This window comes from Mixophyes fleayi, chromosome 6 (genome assembly GCF_038048845.1).
Source record: "Mixophyes fleayi isolate aMixFle1 chromosome 6, aMixFle1.hap1, whole genome shotgun sequence".
NCBI lineage: Eukaryota > Metazoa > Chordata > Amphibia > Anura > Limnodynastidae > Mixophyes > Mixophyes fleayi.
In genome coordinates, this window is record NC_134407.1 from 204,505,681 (window position 1) to 204,527,807 (window position 22,127).

Sequence of the window (22,127 nt, forward strand, 5' to 3'; positions counted from 1 at the left end):
TGCCAACATGCCCTGGCACCCAATGCCCGCTGTGACCTGTAGTGCCCCAACAAGAAATTTAAACAAAGCACTCTCCTCGTCACCGTTAAATTTATATACACTAATACTTACCAATATCTGTGTTCTTGTAAGCTTTTAATCCAAATGGCGTTAAAAAAAAAATCTGTAAAAATGATTCCTATCGTGTTGCAAAAAAATCTTTTAACCTTTTGTGGGCAGGTCCGCTAGCTGTATTGCTGCCGGGTCCTCTGGCTGCCAGCACAAGTTTTAATGTGCTTTGGGAGGGGAGGGGTTGGGGGTAGTTTTTTAATGTTTTAATAATTGTTTTTTGCTGGCGGGCTCGGCAGCATTGCTCACTTAGTGTCGACATTGTGACTGTCGACAGTCACACTTTCTACATTTTAAGCCATACTCTCCCGGAATGTCGGGGAGACTCCCGCATTTCGCGTGAGTCTCCCGGACTCCCGGGAGAGTGTGGAAATCTCCCTGATCTGCCCACTTCGGGCAGAATTCGGTTCAAACGCCGCGATTCACCGGGAATCGCTATAAAATGGCGCTTTTTGCGTCATAACATTATGGGGGCGGGGCCAAAATGACGCACATTTTGGAGCCCCGCCCCCGTCACTCCCACCTCCTATGACAGGCTCCCGGAAACCAACTATTCAAAGTTGGTAAGTATGGATAAGTGTCGACATATTCAACGTATGTAAGAAGCCCCGCCATCACATGTCACTAGAAACCATACTTGCCAACTCTCCCGGAATGTCCGGGAGACTCCCGCATTTTGCGAGAGTCTCCCGGACTCCTGGGCGAGTGTGGCAATCTTCCGCATCTGCCCACTTCACTAGGAAGTGCCCCACTTCCTAGTGAAGTGGGCAGAATTAGCTCCCAAACGCCGCCATTCCCGGTGAATAGCGGCGTTTGGCCCCGCCCCTGCTGTCAAATGACACATAAGCCTATAAAGACTATAAAGTTGGTAGGTATGCTAGAAACCAGTGACATCACTGAGGGACTACGTTCGCAGTGCAATGTTGTCACTGGTACATATTGAATACTGATATCCTGTATTATTAAAAGCCAAAAACATGTAATACTTTGATTTTAATTTTGCAAATCACAAAAACACATCCTAAGGTGCAAATCAGAAAAACACATCCTCCCGGTACAAATCACAAAAACACATCCTAATATTACAAATCACAAAACAAGAAGTCTCTGAAACTAAAGTTAATAATACAGACTAGCTGTCCTTTCCTGGCTTGGCCACAAGATGGCAGTGTTGTTATGAATAAAAGTTGTCACTGCTCTAAGTTCTTATCATGTGAATAAAGTTGGGGAAATTAGTGACTGGACAGATGCATTATGCGTTTCTCCTAATGGGGCTGTGCAACAACGTGAAATAAGTTTCTTCAACTCTAAAAGTCCATCCAATTGCTATATGTCTTTCTTTATCACAACTTTAATAAAATGATAGAAAAGGACTTGTTGCTTCCAGTGAAATGCTGAATATTGGTTCAGCTTCCACATTGATTACTATTACTCAGTTTCTTGCGTAGAACCAGGCATTAGCCAGAACTGCATATGTATTAGGTAAGTCCTTTCTATATTCTCTTTTATGTTAATGATGGCTTTTCTTTAGTCACCAACCACTTCTAACAATTCAGACTTATCCAAACTCTTTTTAAATGGAAAAACAACCTTAACGTTCCCTGAATCAGTATATTATATCCAAAACAATATACAATTAGGCTAATTACTTGGAAGGGACAAATTCAGCAGGCGTTCTAGTAGGTTAAAAAAGACGTTGAATCTGTCAATAAAATTCAGGCTGTAACATCTTTTTGCTTTTGTTTTTAAAACCCTGTCTATATAAATGCTTTGTTTTATCCTTTAAAAATGAGTTGCAGTAAAACATGAGAATGACTGCTCATATTGGGACGCGGATTAATGTGCGTTTATAACTGTTAGAACCTTAAAATTGAAAGACGTGTAAAAAAACAACTGTGGCCAGGTGTCTTGTTATTAGAGATGCTCACTGACCCCCGTGAACTGGTTTTGGTTTTGGATCTGGATTAGCTTCGTGTTTTGGTTTTGGCAAAACCGCCCTCGTGTGTTTTGGTTTTGGATTTTTTAGAAAAAATCCTAAAATATGCTGAAATCATATATTTTTGCTCTTTTTTTGTTCCTACATTATTATTAACCTCAATAACACTCATTTGAAGTCATTTGCAGTCAATTTTGACCACCTCACAGATCACAATATTATTTTCATACACTTTCGGACAAATACTGCAGCGACCTGGCTGGATGGTAAGCGACAGAGCAATGACACAAACACACAGTAGTTCCTAGCACATCTAGGGCACATTGGCACACAGCAGGGGCAGAAAAGAAAAATGGTGCAAGATGGAATGGTCCTTGGGTCTGCCGTTATGTTGGATTTTAAGAAGGAATCCAAAAATCGTGAGATCCGAGGACGTAACGATGACATTTTGCTTCGTTTTCAATTCCGAGGGCGCGCAGAAGTACTGAGCCGACTCGGATCCCCTAAGTTCGGGTGTGTTCGTTTCTCGAACCGAGCCTGAGCATCTCTACTTGTTATACATAGGACTGCAGTATCTTGCTGATGGTACTTCAGAGATTGTATAGAAAATTTTGAACCTCATAAAAATAACAAGTAACATTAAGGGGGGGGGGGGGGGGGAATACATTTTGCTCCATGTGCCACGGATTACCTGCGGAACGTCCATGAAGGCAACGCCGCGGTGGTATATCTCCGCTCATTTTACCTCACACCCCATAGAAGTGCACAAGAAAATGAGTGGAGATTCGTTACCTTAATAAGCGATAATGTGCGCTGCCGGACATTGCGGCGATCACTCACAATTAAGCTTCAGTACAATTCTGACCAAAGTGATGTAATCCTTTCTTGAATCAGTCCTTGTTGACATCATAATATCCTGTGCTCTAGAGATCTAGCTGTGGTCATCCGAGTTGGACATGATGGTCTAACGCTTTTTGTCTTCACAGATCGTGGTCCCAATTTTGGCCAACCAGAAGAACCATCAAAACTGGCCTCAAGTAGTGTCCCAGGATGTAATGCGCCACGTGGACAACCTGAAAAGTACCGTATTTGTGATGGTGGGTCAGGTCCGAGGGAAGACGTTGCTCCCTCTTCCTTCAGGATCAGAGAGGGTGGAATACATCAACTACGACAACGAGACGTAAGTGAGGATACCTGTATCTACTCGTATGTTACTGTACACATCTGTAACCCGGATAGCTTGTCAATATTAAATCATCCTGAGATTTCATGTTGATTATACTGTGCAGTTAGATTGGACCTTGCTTTGTTCCAATATTTTGTTATTTTGCACAATTCTGTAATGTTATTTATATGTAAAATAACTTCACTTTAAGTATCAGGCCAAAGAAAATTTCTTCGTACATTTGTGAGTGAACTTTTCAGGCTCCAGCTGTATAACTCTCTGTGACAGAGCTCTGTTTAATCCCATTTATTGCTGTTAAGTTGAATTTGCTGCACAGGTAATAGAGCAGCAGTTTGTGTATTGTGCTGAAGGAGAGTTGATTAACCCTTGCAGCATTTCAGGGACTCGCTACATGCCATCTATTAATCAGCAGTGTAGAATAGACATTACTCATGCCGAGCAATAGAAATATTTATCGCATTTTACAGTGGCTAATTGGAACTATTGTGTTGCTCTGCATTCTGGTTTATGGAGGTATTGATTTGTGTTTTATGTTGATTTTACTTGATTCAGTTATACGGCTCAGTTAGAAATGTGGTTTATTGATACCTTAGAAATCAAATAACAAAGAAGCATTACAAAGTTGAATTGGTGCCAGCAGCGGCTGAATAGTGATTGGTTAGGCTGATAATATTAAGCAAAGGTCTGAGGGCTCGGTTATGTCAACACTTTCACCTGTGTCCTGCTTGTGCTTAGTACACAGAGAATGTAACTGAGTTAGTGGAGGCTGCTGTTCACGTGTGCAAAACTCTGCATACATGTATCAATAAGCCCATGTTAGTTTTAACAGCGTGGCAGATATATAAAATAGGTGGATTAAAGGGTCAGAACTGTGATTGTGCAGGAGTAAGGACCGGTGTAGCATGGTGTAGGAGTAAGGCCCACTGTAGCATGATGCATGAGTAAGGCACGGTGTAGCACGGTGCAAGAGTAAGGCCCAGTGGAGCACGGTGCAGGAGTAAGGCATGGTGTAACATGGTGCAAGAGTAAGGCACGGTGTAGCACAGTGCAGGAATAAGGCCTGGTGTAGCACGGTGCAGGAGTAAGGCTCGGTGTTGCACGGTGCAGGAGTAAGACCCGGTGTAGCATGGTGCAGGAGTAAGGCACGGTGTAGCACAGTGCAGGAGTAAGGCCCGGTGTAGCACGGTGCAGGAGTAAGGCACGGTGTAGCACAGTGCAGGAGTAAGGCCCAGTGTAGCACGGTGCAGGAGTAAGGCTCAGTGTTGCACAGTGCAGGAGTAAGGCCCGGTGTAGCACGCTGCAGGAGTAAGGCTCAGTGTTGCACAGTGCAGGAGTAAGGCCCGGTGTAGCATGGTACAGGAGTAAGGCCCAGTGGAGCGCGGTGTAGGAGTAAGGCCCAGTGGAGCACGGTCCAGGAGTAAGGGCCGGTGTAGCATGGTGTAGAAGTAAGGCCCAATGTAGCATGATGCATGAGAAAGGCACGATGTAGCACGGTGCAGGAGTAAGGCCCAGTGGAGCACGGTGCAGGAGTAAGGCACGGTGTAGCACAGTGTAGGAGTAAGGTCCAGTGGAGCACGGTGTAGGAGTAAGGTCCAGTGGAGCACGGTGTAGGAGTAAGGCCCGGTGTAGCACGGTGCAGGAGTAAGGCACGGTGTAGCACGGTGCAGGAGTAAGGCACGATGCAGGAGTAAGGCACGATGTAGCACGGTGAACAAGTAAGGCCCTGTGGAGCACGGTGCAGGAGTAAGGCACGGTGTAGCACGGTGCAGGAGTAAGGGCTGGTGTAGCACGGTGTAGAAGTAAGGCCCAATGTAGCATGATGCATGAGAAAGGCACGATGTAGCACGGTGCAGGAGTAAGGCCCAGTGGAGCACGGTGCAGGAGTAAGGCACGGTGTAGCACAGTGTAGGAGTAAGGTCCAGTGGAGCACGGTGTAGGAGTAAGGTCCAGTGGAGCACGGTGTAGGAGTAAGGCCCGGTGTAGCACGGTGCAGGAGTAAGGCACGGTGTAGCACGGTGCAGGAGTAAGGCACGATGCAGGAGTAAGGCACGATGTAGCACAGTGAACGAGTAAGGCCCTGTGGAGCACGGTGCAGGAGTAAGGCACGATGCAGGAGTAAGGCACGATGTAGCACGGTGAACGAGTAAGGCCCGGTGTAGCACGGTGCAGGAGTAAGACACGGTGTAGCGCGGTGCAGGAGTAAGGCACGGTGTAGCACGGTGCAGGAGTAAGGCACGGTGTAGCGCGGTGCAGGAGTAAGGCACGGTGTAGCACGGTGCAGGAGTAAGGCACGGTGTAGCACGGTGCAGGAGTAAGGCACGGTGTAGCGCGGTGCAGGAGTAAGGCACGGTGTAGCACGGTGCAGGAGTAAGGCACGGTGTAGCGCGGTGCAGGAGTAAGGCACGGTGTAGCACGGTGCAGGAGTAAGGCACGGTGTAGCAGGAGTAAGGCCTGGTGTAGCACGGCCCAGGATTAAGGGCCGGTGTAGCACGGTGCAGGAGTAAGGCCCGGTGTAGCACGGTGCAGGAGTAAGGCCTAGTGTAGCGCGGTGTAGGAGTAAGGCCCGGTGTAGCACGATGCAGTAATAAGGCACGGTGTAGCATGGTGCAGGAGTAAGGCACGGTGTAGCACGGTGCAGGAGTAAGGCACGGTGTAGCAGATTGAGTTGTGTGGTGTCAACAGACTATGGCAGTAAAGGATGATCTGGTGAAATACATTAGATGATGGTCCCAGCCTAGGTATATGGATAGGGGATGGATGGCAGCCGGGAACACCCAGAGTTATACAGTGGAAAGATCAGGGTTAATCTTCATCAACATTTATTTATATAGCGCCAGCAAATTCCGTAGCGCTTTACAATTGGGAACAAACATTGATAAAACAATACTGTGTAATACATACAGACAGAGAGATAAGAGAACCCTGCTCGCAAGCTTACAATCTATAGGACAATGGGAGTTAGAAACACAAGGGCATGTGCTACATCATAGTGTACAATGGACCAGCTACAACATAAAGGTAAAAGTATTGAGTGGGCTGTGTGTTTTGCAATGTTGGTCAGAGGGTTGTTGTCTTGCGTTAGCTGTGTAGTGGATGGTAATAGGGTAATCTAGGGAAATTAAGATGGTGGTTGAGGAATATCATAACCTTGTCTGAAGAGGTGGGTTTTCAGTGAACGCTTGAAGGTTTGAAGACTAGAGAAAAGTCTTATTGTGCGTGGGAGGGAATTCCACAAAGTGGGTGCAGCCCGGAAAAAGTCCTGTAACCGAGAATGGGAGGATGTGATGAGAGTGGAGGAGAGACGTAGATCTTGAGCAGAATGGAGGTGTCAAGTGGGGAGATATTTCGAGACCAGTGTGTCGGTGCAATTTTGTTGATGGCCTTGTGTGTTAGTAGAAGAATTTTATATTGGATTTGTTGAAATTCAGGCAGCCAATGTAGAGACTGACAGAGTGGCTCAGCAGAGGAAAAACGGTTAGTAAGGAAAATCAATCTAGCCGCTGCATGCAAAATAGATTGTAGGGGTTCAAGTCTGACTTTGGGAAGACCAGTAAGGAGGGAATTGCCGTCGATGCGGGAGATGATGAGTGCATGAATTAATGTTTTTGCGGTGTCTTGTGTCAGATATGTGCATATTCTGGAAATGTTCTTTAGGTGTATGTAACATGATTTTGATATAGAGTTGATGTGGGGAATAAATGACAGTTGTGCATCAAGGATTACACCTAGGCAACGAGCTTGCGGGGTGGGATTTATGGTCATGTTATCAACATAAATTGAAATGTCAGGCAGGAAGCTTCTGTTTTTGGGTGGGAATATTATTAATTCAGTTTTTGAAAGATTGAGTTTGAGTTGGCGAGAAGACATCCAAAATGAAATGGCAGAAAGACAGTCAGTAACGCGAGACAACACAGATGGTGAAAGATCAGGAGAGAATAGATAAATTTGTGTATCATCCGCATAGAGATGATACTGAAATCCAAAGGAGCTTATTAGTTTTCCAAGAGAAGTGGTAAAGATAGAGAATAGCAGAGGACCTAGGACTGAGCCTTGTGGTACTCCAACTAATAAAGGAAGTGGAGCAGAGGTGGATCCAGAGAAATTAACACTGAAAGAGCGATTAGATAGGTAGGATGAGAACCAGGATAGGACAGTGCCTTCAAGACCTAGAGATTGTAGCGTTTGTATGAGGAGAGAGTGGTCAACAGTGTCAAATGCAGCAGAGAGATCCAGGAGAATTAGAAGAGAGTAATGGTTATTCTTTTTTGCTGTGATCAAATCATTGACAACCTTGGTCAGCGCAGTCTCTGTGGAGTGTTAAGGGTTCTACAAAGGAAGAGATTAGTGACGTGAGGCTCCTGTCACACTGATACAGGAATACTGTGGTGTCAAATGCGCTTCTATGTAAACCGAAGTTCATGCTTCCAACTTGTTTCCTTAACAGTGACCTCCTAGATAAGACCATTGTCCATGCCATTGAATCTGCCATCATCCAATGGAGTCATCAGGTGCGTGGAGTGCTGAAGAGAGAGTCATCTGAGCAGCTTTTACAAGGAAGGAACCCAAACCCCATTGTAGAGCTCGATTTCTGGAAAAACAGGTACAGTAACTGTGAGTTCTGGTCTCCCTTTCCAGATAACATTTGGCTACAGTACTGACCAGTATGGAGCAAGGTCACCAGCTGGCTGTAATGCATGGTTTCTCAACATTGGGACCAGAACAGGATCTACCATCTAGCTGAAAGCCTCAAAGTGCTGCCCACTGCTCTCTATCCTGGCAGAACGTGGGCAAGTAAGAAAGCTCCTCCCCTTCCCCAAGAGTAGACATTAAAGAAATGACTTTAGCGCTGGATCTCTCAGCTATTAGATGGTGATTCCAGAGCTTTGCCAGGTTATGGGGGCTCAGGCTACAGACTGGCACTTTCTATTGCAATCAAATTGTTGCCTTATCGAACTAAGAGGGGATATCTCCTACTGCTCTTCTGGTGGGTACTCTTTAAATATACATGTCACATCACTGTGGAGGTCATATACAAAGTGTCCTGTATGTGCACCACAAAACCACTTGTTTCAGTATCCTCACACCTGGTCTGCTTAGCGCACATCAATTTTCCCCATTGTTTCCTAAAATACTGCTTGGGTCGGCTTAAATTAACCTTTCGACTGAGGGGATTTTGTGTATGTGAAGCTTTTTGCTACAATGCTTGAAGTACACAGTGAAAGTGCAACATGAGTCCCGCTAAAAGTATAAATCAGGACCTGTATACCACTCTGAGCTGGGGCAAAATTCAAGTCCTTTTGTGGAATAAATATAGCAGTGTGCCCCTTTTGTGAAGCAAATACCAATTCTAAAAAGTACCCTCTCATCCCCATTATTTTACTAGTTTTTGTAACATACCAGTGCGCATTATTCGTATTTTACAAGGTATGCCCTTACTCTGGCCAATCCACCAATTGACTCAGAAAAACGTAATCTCTTCCACAAGCACCTCCATCTTGCTTGGAAAATCCATTTGCCTTGGAGAAAGTCCAGCTGGTCCTACGTAGATAAGACACAAAGTCGGTCCAAAGTTGGTTTTGCACTGCACAGTGCATCTTGTGCACTCTGTAAGTGACCTCCTCCTGGTCTAAATCACTTTTTTTTTTTAATTGCTTCTTGTATTTTCAGATACGCAGACCTGGAATGTATATACAATCAACTAAAAACCACGAAAGTACGTAGGATGGCAGAACTGCTGGAGAAAATGCAGAGCAGCTATTTCCCAGCATTCAAAGCGCTGTTCAGGGATGTTGTAGCAGGTAGGGTGTGCTTTGCACTCAGGACAGATGAATAGTTCTGTCGCCATCTATGGAGATTTCATATCACAGGTGACTTATTTTTGGGTCGACATTCCGTTTTCATGCATAATAACCCACTACCTCTCCCTCTCTTATTCATTTTTGTTATGTAGAACTTTTAATGAGGAATGAGAGGGATTTTATGATTGGATGGCCATTATGCTCATCCAATCAGCAGTCTCCTCTCATTTAAACCACTAAATCAGGAGAGAGGTCTCTATAATGTGCTAGCTTAGTGTTAGGGGTGTAAAACCTTTCCCTTCACTCTTTAAAAGTATTAAGGACATTCCTTTTTAAAGCAATAGGTATGTTACAAGTTGTTGTTGTTATTAATATAACTGCAATGCAGCTGGCAAGACTCATTACAACACATATGTCTTAAAAAAAGAAAAGGAGGCTCACAAAGATCACAAGCCAAATATATCTCTGTCTCTGTCTCCCTCCCCCTCCCCTATCAGTCTCCATCTCTCTCTCTTTTTCTACCCCCCTCTCTCCTCCTTCTCTATCTCCCCCCTTCTCGCTCTCCCTCTCTCCCCCTCTCCCTCTTCTCTCTTTCTCCCTTCTCTCTCTCCCCCTTCTCTCTCCCTATTTCTCTCTCTCCCCCTCTTCCTCTGCCCCTCTCCCTCTCCCCCTTCTTTCTCTTTTTCCCTCTCTCCCTCTTTCTCTCTCTCTCTCTCCCCCTCTCCCTCTCCCCCTTCTTTCTCTTTCTCCCTCTCTCATTCTGTCTTTCCCTTCTCTCTCTTTCTCTCGCTTTCTTCTCTCTCTCTGTCCCCCTCTCCCTCTTCTCTCTCTTTCTTCCTTCTCCCTCTCTCTCCCTCTGCCCCTCTCCCCTTTCTTTCTCTTTCTCCCTCTCTCCCTCCCTTTTCTCTCTCTGTCCCCCTCTCCCCCTTCTCTCTCTTTCTTCCTTCTCCCTCTCTCTCCCTCTGCCCCTCTCCCCTTTCTTTCTCTTTCTCCCTCTTTCCCTCCCTTTTCTGTCTCTCTCTCTCCCTCTCCCCCTTCTTTCTTTTTCTCCCTGTCTCTCCCTTCTCTCTGACTCTGTGTCTCTCTCTCTCTCTCCCCCTTCTCGCTCTCTCTCTCTCCCCCATTTTTCTCTTCCTCCCCCTTTCTCTCTCTCACCCTTTCCCTCTCTTCCTCTCTCCATCCATCTCCCTCTCCCTCTCTTCCCCCCTTCTCTCTCACTCTCTGTCCCCCCTCCCCTTCTCTCTCCCCCTTATCTCTCTCTATTCCCCCTCTCTCAACCCTCATGGTTTATTTAAATGAGATAAATGGGTAGGCCATGAGTATTAGAGGGGTATTTCAAAGGCAGAGAAAAATCCCCCAGCACACTGCAATAACCAGCAAAGGAGCTGCTATTTCTACTTGTACATAAAAATGCAGTCTTAGTTGCACACATTTGCAAATTAAAATGCATAGTGTTGATTTCCTCTGCATGTACCAAACCTTACACTTAAACTCTGTATATTTAATACCAGTAACCATAATAAAGACACGGACAACAATGTAAGATTTGCAAGAAAGGGCAGATTTATTTTGATTGGCTTAAAGGAGGTGGCGGAGAGAGCAACGCAGTCAGCTTAAAAGCATATACCAATAATTTGGGAGAACACCTTCCCACCGACCCAGGATAAACCTTATCTATTGGCCGGTACTTTTGTGGAACAATAATCAACTATCCCCCTCTGGACTCAAACGGTGTTATGCCCTTACCAGGCATCCCAGGGGCCTCCTTACTAGAGTAACCCAGAGTCAAGTACTTCGAAAAGGACAGTGACCATTACCCCTAACCGCGTAAATACCGTCTGCTCACCGTGAGCCTACTGCGATGCTCTCCCACTCCGACTGCAACTCGTCTGTCTTGAATAAAAGACTTCGTTCTTATAAACTGTTAATGCCGGGTGGGAGGGAGGTATCCGGATTCCTTGGAAAAGGAAGTCGTCTCCAATTTCTACTGCTAATATGAAACCATTAGACCCTCCCCTTCCTTCTATGGGTTGTTCACTCCCAGATTTAACCCTGCAGCATTAAGCACATGCTGGACACAAACACATGATTTTAACTAGGTTCGGCTTAATGGCCTCTCTCCCTCGTATGGAAAGTCATCCGCCACACCACGGCGCTTTTGCTAATAGGGTGGTCCTAACTCTAAACAGTGAGAGTTCCATATATTTGGGCCATACATATATGTGTTTTTAAATTGAGAGCTAACTTACCAAGAGGTACCCCAGAAGCTTCCAAATAGCAATACAGCGCCAGCACTCCCCCTCAGCTACTGACACCAACATACCTCTCAGACAAATACAGAAGTGGAAGTTGCTTGATCTATTTATAGCTTCAAAGCAGGTGCTTGAAAGGGTGGGGTTATCCAGAAAAGAACAGACACAGAGAAAAATCCCCCAGCACACTGCTATAGCCAGCAAAGGACCTGCCATTTCTTCTTGTACATAAAAATGCAAAAGTCTCAGTTGGACACATTTGCAAATGTATGGAAAGCCACCTATAAAACCTATAAATTGATTCAGCAACTTCCACTTCTGTATTTCAAAGGCCATCAGGTGGACAGCCATTGTAGATCGGCCCTATTTGTACATTGTGAATGACCTTTATTCTTGGATGAATCCACAGTGGAGAAGATATAGGTATAAATGTAGATCATAGAGTGAGCAATGTCAATCTGCTACATCTAGAAACATCAGGACATTTTCTTCCACTAAAAAGGGGCACACCCTCAAGATGGAAAAGCACAATTTTGCCTATTTATAAACACAGTTCAGTTTTGGGCACCAATTCACATAAACCATGTCCTGAAACTAGAGAGGATGCAGAGAAGCACAATAAAGTTACCCCTTAATGACCGGAGGGGTTTTGTACCTCAATGGATTCACTGGAAATATCTGTTATGCTTTTTATTCTATTCAATAACACTTTGGGGTTCTATTGATAGCATATTGTAATCTACTATATAAATGCCTAGTGGCGTGTGTGAAAAAAAAAAAACAAGCTGCAGCGCCACCTGCTGGGCAGAGTTATACACTGACCTATATATTTCTTGAAGGAGAAGTGACAGTTGGGAGTGGTTGGTGGTTGCCGGGTGTGACAGTGGGGAGTTTTTAACACCTTAAATAGCTTGATGAAGGATGTGGCGATGAAGATGAAGGATGAGGTGATGGAGAAAAATGATGAGGTGGTGACATGTGGACAAAACCACGTTAAAAAAGGGCGCTTGCGTCGGGAAGTAACGCTCTTCCCCTGAAGAGGCCTGGGCTAGGCCCAAATGTATGACAAGAACCTTTTTAACACCTTAAGTAGCTTGATTTGACTAGAATGCATGAGTATCATGCACGGGTTAACTTGTAATTATATATGTATTTATTTGTAACAATAATAGCAAAAATAGGGGGAACATACCTTTGTTATGATTCTATCAAAGGTTACGTTCACCAACCCCAATAATATACTCCATAAGTGAGTTAAGTTAACTAGTTTTCCCAATTAGAGGAATACCAAATATGGCTTATTTTATAAGATATTTGATATTCTTAGATCAGGGAGAAATACAATAGAGATTTTATTCAATTTTTTTTAAAACACGTTTTTAGTCGGACACTGCGGCACATATGGAATAGCCCTCGCAGGGCCAGAGACCGACTTTGCTGGCACGATCAGTGTGGGTCCAGTTTTGTCAACACATTCGGGAGGGATGTCCTTAGTTCTTACTGGATTGATAGACTTCATTCTCGTGCATATTGATTCAGCCCAGGAAAAGATGCCTCCTCAGCTATGTAAATCTGTCATCCTAATTCATCCATGTCCTTTTCTTAACTCCAGCCTTGTCCGAAGCGCAGGATATCAATCTCCATCTGAAGCCTCTCCAGCGCCACTTTGATGAAATAGAGAATGTTGAGTTTAATGAGGCGAAACCTCTGATTGTTCCTCTGCTGCATGTGCTGTGCCTGGTGTGGGCTCGCTCCAAATACTACAACACCCCCACACGATTTATAGTCCTGATGCAAGAAATCTGCAACCTCTTCATCCAACAGGTGAGTGAGCTACTAGCCCCATCCACAGGCGTAATATATTCTCCTGGAGGGTTGTGTCGGGGTCATCTTACTCGGTGCAACCGAAACAAACACATTTCTTTCCTATACAGTAATAACCAGGGGCTGGCTAGGTTGGAGGTCAGAGGGGTATCTGCCGCCCCGAGTCGGTCCCATAGTGGACTCTTGGACTGGGTTACTGGGACACCTGCATTTTTTTGTTCCTTTATAATGTTCCTAATAGGCTGCTGAGCCACGTCTCGACTTTGGCTACTAAAATTTACCAGCCAGCCCCCGGTGGAGGGCCACAAAGATGCAGTTGTTTAGGCCTCCCGTGTGCTCTACCGAATATGGGTTAGTGACCAGACAGACAGTAATGGATGCCATTGGTCAACCTAATTTTTCATTCTGACCAATCAGATCAGGTTGGATTTTGAGTATTAGGGACAATTGTTCATGAGGCCACACACTGCACACTGTTCTGCCAGATTGGCTGCTAGTCTGGCATGTCCAGCTTTATTAACCAACACCTACAACCACAAACTACTTTTTCCCCCCTTGTATTATTTCTTTAGTGTACATATTCCGTAGCGCTTTACAATTGGGACCAGCATTTCCCCCAGTCTGGTGGGTCCACTGAAGTATGCCATGGTCTCGTAAAGCTCTCTGGGCTCCTACCAGCCCACCTGGCCATAAGCAATGAGAGCTTTGCTGGACTACGTCACACACCCCTTGGATCAGGTGGAACAGAGAACCCAGCTAAGAAATATTTTGGTTTAATGTTTAATGAGTGGAATTCTCCCAAAAGAAAATGTGTAGTTTTGGGCGGAGTTAGCCTTTAAGGGATAAATATATAAAATATTCTTGTTATTCAACTGTACCTATTCACCATCGCCATTTATGTTCATTTCTCACAGAGCTCTCCTGTCAGTCTCACTGATAATATTCTCTAAAAGAACAATAGTATGTTGGTGTGGTCTAGTAGTAAGGGATATCTGTGACCTCGGACTGTGACATCACTGGGGTCGTGGTCAGATCCAGGATAGAACTAACATACAACACAGTGCTGGTAATCACCGTTTGCTTATAGCAAGCACCAGAAGGATAACCTAAATCTATGGTGGTTATAAGATGACCCCAAGGCTATCTGTGTGTGGCTTTATACCATGACCCCTGTGTGTGGTGTAAGCGTGTTTCAGGATATAATTTGACATGTTGAACATCTTCCGATACTCTCCATTATCTAACACAGGCTCAAAACTACTTAAATCCAGAAGATTTGATGAAGGGGGAACCGGAGGAAAGTGTGGCCAGAGTGCGTGAAGTCCTCTCCACCTTACGCTCTCTCATACACACATTTGAAGATAAGAGGGACAAACTGCCCAGCTACTTTGGAAACGGTAAAGAAGTGAGAACTTGGGACTTCCCCCCTGTGCTCATCTTTTCAAGACTGGACTGCTTCATAAAGAGACTGGAAGCCATCGAGGTAAGTACAACACGACAGCGGGTGGCCCTTTTCTCTGTGCGGCTTAAGGTTCACAGGTTAGAGATGAAAATCATTATACTGGGTACTACAGCTTACTGAAATAACACTTCATACTAGAAATAAGACTTTGGCCACCAACTGTATCTTGAAAATGTCTCATTATATCTTAGACATGTTGGTCAGTAAAACGGCGTCTAAAATATCACTTGTACAACACTGTGTAAAACTGCATGTACTTGATAAGAATACTTGTAAATAATTGTACTATATTTTACATACTTTCTTTTCAACAATTCTTAGAGTATACAGGCGAATGTGGAATAGCTGGAACTGCCCTCGGTGACAGTTGTCAGCTCTGGAGAAGAAGAAAAGACATCACATGTTGGTGCTAGAAAACAGGGACACTGACGGCATCTGGGATTTAAAGAATAAATACACCTTTTGTAGACTTTTTTTTTTCTTCTGGGCACCTGGGTGTAACCACAATGCTGAATACACCCCTACCCAGGGGAGGGATGGTAAATTTTAGCCTGGGGGACAAGACTCGGCTCAGCAGCCTATTAGGAAAAAATACAGGTAGCCCACTGACCCAGCCCAAGGTAGCTCCAGGGCCGGTGCTAGGGTCCGTGGCGCCCTAGGCACATTTTCAAAATCGGTGCCCCCCGCCCGGCACATTTTCAAAATCAGCGCCCCCACCCTGCACACTTACAAAATAGTGTGTATGTGTGCAGGGTGGGGGCGCCGATTTTGAAAATGTGCGTCTTTTCTTACCTGCTTCTAACTTGCCTCCTCTCTGCTCCGTCTTCTCCCCTCCACTCACTGACACTGTCGGGCCGTGATGATGATGTCACGCCCGACAGTCAGTCAGTGAGTGGAGGGGAGGAGACGGAGCAGAGAGGCGGCGGTGGTGGTGAGCAATAGTCCCTCCCCCCCTCCCTGTGGATGTATCTGAAGCTGTGTGGCGGGCCTGTGAAAGGTATGGTCAGCGGTCGCCGTGGCGCCCTCCAGAGCCCGGCGCCCTAGGCAACTGCCTAACCTTGCCTAATGGGAGCGCCGGGCCTGGGTAGCTCACTATGGGAGCCCCAGCTCAGCCAGTCTCTGCCCTATCTCTCCCTGAAAATCAAGTGTCTGCTTAATAAGATCCTGGAACATAAACTCTACAAGAGAATGTATCTAACCAATAGTTAGATACAGCCTAGAGTTCACATATACAATGTAGACCCTTTAAGTCTATATTTGACATTTATTCCCGTCCTCTCCTCTTCTCCCCCCCCCCCCCCCCCCCAAAAAAAAAGTTTAAAGCTTTCCTGTTAAGGGAAGTTGTCAACTGTGCTGCTCGTTTTATCTTCTAAGAGAGCTGTACAGCAACATCAATATCAACATGATCAATATATTGTCTGTTTCTTATATAAACATGTTGATTCTTCAGTTTGGTTGAACAAACCAGAATAAAGCCAGCATTTTATCTGAAGCAATACCCCGCGGTAGCTTCCTTAGAACCACAGGAGAGAGCATATTTAATGAAGATTGAAGTCCTTCCTGTGTGTAACCCTTCGTCTGCCAGACCCACTCATCCAGTGTCTTAGAGGTTGAGTTAATGCCACTAAATCCAGCCTGCTGCAGAGAAGTAATTACATTCCAAAGAGGGATATTTTTGTTGCTGTGAAGCTACAAAGGAGGATTACAAGTGATCCCCACAGCACGTTGTCTTACTGGCACGAATTAGAGGCAGATGCTGCACAAATCCAGTATTCTTAATATCCCATTTCGCTGTCATTTCTAATGATGAAACTATTGAATAGTGTAGCAGTTAGTGTGCCTAACTGGATTTTATATCATGGCAAGTTCACCTCCGGCTGCTAGAACCCAGGATAATGCATCATCATCATCACTATTTATATATATATATAGAGCCACTAATTCCGCAGCGCTGTACAGAGATCTCATTCACATCAGTCCCTGCCCCATTGGAGCTTACAGTCTAAATTCCCTAACACACACAGACAGAGAGAGAGAGACAGACTAGGGTCAATTTTGATAGCAGCCAATTAACCTACCAGTATGTTTTTGGCGTGGGGGAGAAAACCGGAGCACCCGGAGGAAACCCACACAAACACGGGGAGAACATACAAACTACACACAGATAAGGCCATGGTCGGGAATTGATGCAGAACACACATTTTCATTTAAATTAATTTGAAGTGCAAAAAGAAGTGTTAAAAATGTTTTAAATGCAAACATGTCAATTTTTTTATTTTTTAACACTTTTTGAACTGTTATAATATAAAATTGATCCATACTTGTGCGTAAAGCAAGGTTTATACATCCAACTTTTGCTCTCAAGCAGGGATCTTGTTTAAAACTGTAATTGTGTATACTTGAGAACCCCTGCATCATTTTAATTGTACTCCTTTGAAATTTAATGTTGCAGTTTTTTTAAGGGCGGCTTTCATGCTCCTTAAATTAGCTCCTTGGTAAATAGTGCTTTTAGAGTTAATGAACTGTAAGCTTAAAGTTTCAATTATTAATGCTTTTAGAAGATTCCTTTATTAAGTGTTTTGTTTTTTATCCCTGCCTCTGTTTAGCCGCCTGGCAGTAGCAGGAGAAGTGGGGCTGCGGTGCGCAGGCTGCTCTTGTAGTTAAACTAATGGACATTACCAGGAACATTCTGATCCTTCGGACGCACAGCAGTTGAATACAAAACTTTATCGATCTTAGTTCCCTCTTCTGTAACCCTTTCCAGCCGCTGTGTCGCTGGGTTGAGTTGCAGTGAAAGGGTTCTATTTCATGGAAGAGTTTTAATCATTAAAATACTGTTTTTCATGCATTAATGTTGTACTGAAACATGGCTTACAAATCAAAATTGCGAAATGCTATGGCAAGATTATCGGTATATGTACTCCGTGGCCACAGCGGTCCTCGTAGGCAAAAAAAATAAGGGGTCTATTTAACCAATGGTGAAAAACCAAATGTGTTGGTGTAAAGGCTCTTTCACCAGTTTTCTTATGTGACAAAGGGTTAAGGTTGGATAAATCATAGATTTAATAGCAGCCAATTAACCTACTAGTATATTTTTTGGATTGTGGGAGGAAACCTGAGCACCCGGAGGAAACCCACGCAAACACGGGGAGAACATACAAACTGGTCGGGAATTAAACTCATGACCCCAGTACTGTAAGGCAGAAGTGCTAACCACTGTGCTGCCCATAGACGTCTCTGGGGATAGCTGCATTGGCTAATTTATTAAACTGATAATAGCAAAGCTTTTCGTAGCAAAGTAACGCCATCTCAGGATGGCCTTACTGGTCTTTTTCAATGGGATCCATCTGAAGCCTCTCGGGAGTCGCTGGATCCCCAGTGAAAGCGTTATGTGCATGCGCACATCATCATCATCATCAGTTATTTATATAGCGCCACTAATTACGCAGCGCTGTACAGAGAACTCACTCACATCAGTCTCTGCCCCATTGGAACTTAGTCTAAATTCCCTAACATACACACATACACAGTAGGTTCAATTTTGATAGCAGCCAATTAACCTACCAGTATGTTTTTTGGAGTGTGGGAATAAACCGGAGCACCCGGAGGAAATCCACGCAAACACGGGGAGAACATACAAACTCCACACAGATAAGGCCAAGTTCGGGAATCGAACTCACGACCCCAGTGCTGTGAGGCAGAAGTGCTAACCACTAGGCCACTGTGCTGTGCATTGCCTTCTCCATTTGCCAGCAGAGTTAGGCTGCAGGTACAAAGAAAAAGTCTTTGCTGATGTCAGGAGTCTACGCTGGGGGTCCCAGAGCAGACCCGGCATAGTAAATTGCAGCGGTACTTCATTGCAGTGAGACATATTGATGGCTACCGTGCTGAGGTTATAAATAGACCCCTCAGTCACAGAGCCAGGAACTTCATCAGAAGTATCACCAGGGGGTATATTTACTAAACTGCGGGTTTGAAAATGTGGAGATGTTGCCTATAGCAACCAATCAGATTTTAGTTATCATTCATTTAGCACATTCTACAAAATGACAGCTATGATTGGTTGCTATAGGCAACATCTCCACATTTTCAAAGCCGCAGTTTAGTAAATCTACCCCTAAGAGTCATGCTATAAGCGTTCACATCATTCTCTCCTTGCAACTAACACTGTATTTCCAAATCTAACTCTTGTTCTGACTGCTGATTTATCTCCACAGGATTTATTAGTCACTGCCCTGGACATGATGAAACTGGATAAAATAGAGATCGGGGGTATTAAAGGAAAAGTTTTGACTCAGACCGTGGCCGAGATGTACCAAGAGTTCCAAGACATTTACAAAGTGTTCTCCGAGAGGACGTACAACTGCCTGGACGTAGGGAACAAGGTGGGCAACACCCTCTGTCAGATCTCATGTTTACGTGTCTGTTTGTCACGTCTATGAGTCCAATAAATAATAGTAGTGACCACTATGAAGACAGGATACATGCACTGTGGGTTTAAATATACTTTCTCTGTTTTATTTTGATTAGTACTTTTGTGACAAAACTTTCCTCGCGGGGGAGGAGTTAGGACAACATGAATGCTCTATGGGGGGAGTACAATTGCCGGCAATTGCGGTAGAAATCACTGCTCATTGTTCCTCGCACCTCTATGAGGTGTCTCTGGAATATCCGTGAGGCACTTTGCGGCTAATTGAATCCCCCCCCCATGAGTGACAGATTTTGAACCATGGATTTCTCAATCCTCTGTCAGTGGTATATTGAGTGGTACAGGCTCAGAGTATATAATATTACATCTCATCATCATCTTCATCAGCAGCAGCTGCTTAACTTCCACTACAAACTTATGTATACCAAATACCATCCTCCTTCGATGGGCACTTACAGCAACCTCATGTTCATTGGTTGAATTTGTGTGTCCCTGAAGTTCGAGTCTCCACTCTTGTGCAAGTAACCAGCCAATGGATGAGGATGGAAGCTCCTAAAGCTTGTCACACATAAGCCAATCCATCTGCTCGCCTCAAGGCCCAAGTGACAGAACCAATGTCCTACTTGGTCACTCAAAGACCTGGGGGTAAATGTATCAATCTGAGAGTTTTCCAGCAGGTTTGAAAAACCAATCAGATTGTAGCTATCATTTATTTAGTGCATTCTACAAAATGAGAGCTAGAATCTGATTGGTTGCTATAGGCAATATCACCACTTTTCAAACCCATCGGCAAACTCTCAGCTTGATACCTTTACCCCCTGGTCTGTTCCGACATGGCTTGAGGTTGTGTGTTCAGAAGATGAGTGCACACTGATAGGAGCGATCTGCAGTCATCTTATTACCACATTTACCAACGTGGCAGATAATGATCTGGTCAGTTCGATTCAGAATATTATCGTGCACGGAGGTAGTTTTCGGGCTACACCCGCTGAGATTTCGGGCCAATTGCAGCATGCATGGCCAGAATTACAACTGTATTGTTATTATACAGAGCCAAGGTTAGAAGCAGCTCTGGACAATTAAAGAAAAATGTAATAGACTGAGAAAAGGGCATTGCACGTGGAGCTTACAATCTAACAGAGAACTTACACTCTTATCATCTTCTTTCAACCGGAACGCAGTGCTTTACCCACTAAGAATCATATACATCCTTTACATATAACCTTTATCATTCTTATTAACAGATCTACATCTGTCCTACATCCCTAGTCACTTACTTGGATCAATATATGAACTACCCTTTTAACAGCAATGTATGCTAATGTAGGGCCTGCTTCATTAAGGAAAATTAAGGAAAAAAAATTGAATACGTTTTCTCCTGGACAACACCATGTTACAGTGCAAGGGGTGCAAATTAGTTTTCTATTTTGCACATAAGTTAAATACTGCCTGTTTTTCATGTAGCACACAAATATCAACTTTAAATTTCAGTGTACAAATAAGCTATCAAGTATTTGTGTGTTACATGAAAAAACAGTCAGTATTTAACTTATGTGCAAAACAGAACACTCATTTGCACCCCTTGCATTGTAACATGGTTTTGTCCAGGAGACTGAAATAAGAAGTTTCTCAAGTTAAGATCCTTAATGAATCAGGCCCCTAGTCATCAAAAGCTGGCTAGTAGTGATGTCACTAATTGACTCATTTATCACATGTATGAGTAGATATCTCAGAGTCATTTATGAAAATGCAAACATGTGGAAGCGTTGTGCTTTTATTCCTGCCACAGCCTGTTTGTCTGCAGAGAACAAAATAAAGAGCCTGCCCAATTTTTGCTCTAACAAGTCACCCTGAGGAATCATTGTGTGCAGTGGCAGAACTACTGTGGGTGCAGCCGCTACTGGGTCTGCAGGTGAGTGGGTCCTCGAACCCCACCCTACTAGGGCACAATCCTCTTCTAAGTGGCGCATGTGCTAGTCCACGTATGCCCAGAAGAGACGCCCTCTCTGCTAATCACAGAGCAGAGTGATGGGCCCAGGACTCTAGTGGCATCGGCAGTACGCTGCCCAGATTTTGTTATAGTTCCTGGTGATGCGCTATTAAGCCCTAACTGTGTGCCACCATTTGCGGGTTTGCGAATGGGGAATACACATGCTGGAAATAGTATTAATGTCACTTTAAAGACCTGCATACCTTCAGATGTTGGACCCACTTCATCAATGTTCTCCACTGCTCACTGGAGTCTTGTGTAGGAGGCTAGACCCATGAGAGTGAGAGGACGTTGGGTCTGTATTACGTTCGTCACATTTATACATTTTAATGTTTATATTAAATAATAAAAAATCACTTTCTTGTGTAAAGAGCAAAAGGCCCTCCCATTGACAATATAACTGATGCCAGCACAGAGCTGCTCTTTACAAAAATGCAAAATTGCAGCTCTAAATAACCCTTAAGGAGTTTTAAATGAATTTTTTAAATTGGACTTGTTCCTTCAGGCATCATCATCAACATTCATTTATATAGCGCCAGCAAATTCCGTGGCGCTTTACAACTGGAAACAAACAGTAATTAAACAATACTGGGTAATACCTACGGAGAGATAAGAGGGCCCTGCTTGCAAACTTAAAATCCATGCAGCATTTGAACTCTCCACCAGGGGGCAGACTGCGAGAGTTGAGTTCAGCTGACTATTATTTATCAGTGTGTCTGATTTGTGTTGCTGAGCAGACTGCCAGTCATTACACTCTGGAAGTCAGAGTAGGGAGTGATCCTGTGACAGTTTTTAAACATGCATGAATGACCCAGCGGTGACTAAGCATGATCAATCTCTTTGTCCTTGACAAGATATAGTGATTATTATTCCACAAATCAGTCTCTTGCACAAGCTTAATTAAGGAGCTAATAAAACTTTTTATTAGGCTGTTATCCACGCGCATGAAAGATGAAGCCTCAGCTGCACAGCAATGTATGTGACCAGGTAGCATAAAGTAGAATCCCAAGACCAAATTTAAATCATCCATCAATAATTTATTTTCCATTCAGAATTTAAAAAACAAATTACATATTTATAAGACAATCGTTACATTAGCTTTGATACTTTAGAATGCTACATTTCCCCCCATGCTCTGATTT

At 44.2% G+C, this 22,127-nt stretch overlaps 1 protein-coding gene across 1 annotated transcript in view; it reads left to right on the forward strand.

Annotated features, from left to right (window-relative positions):
• The window catches only part of DNAH9 (dynein axonemal heavy chain 9), a 215,430-nt gene that overhangs the window by 12,486 nt on the left and 180,817 nt on the right, over positions 1–22,127 (forward strand). The window contains exons 2-7 of the mRNA XM_075178154.1: positions 3,031–3,224; positions 7,675–7,830; positions 8,898–9,028; positions 12,893–13,104; positions 14,354–14,587; positions 18,784–18,951. Of these exons, the coding sequence (XP_075034255.1) occupies positions 3,031–3,224; positions 7,675–7,830; positions 8,898–9,028; positions 12,893–13,104; positions 14,354–14,587; positions 18,784–18,951 (1,095 nt within the window). The remainder of the gene's footprint in view (positions 1–3,030; positions 3,225–7,674; positions 7,831–8,897; positions 9,029–12,892; positions 13,105–14,353; positions 14,588–18,783; positions 18,952–22,127) is intronic.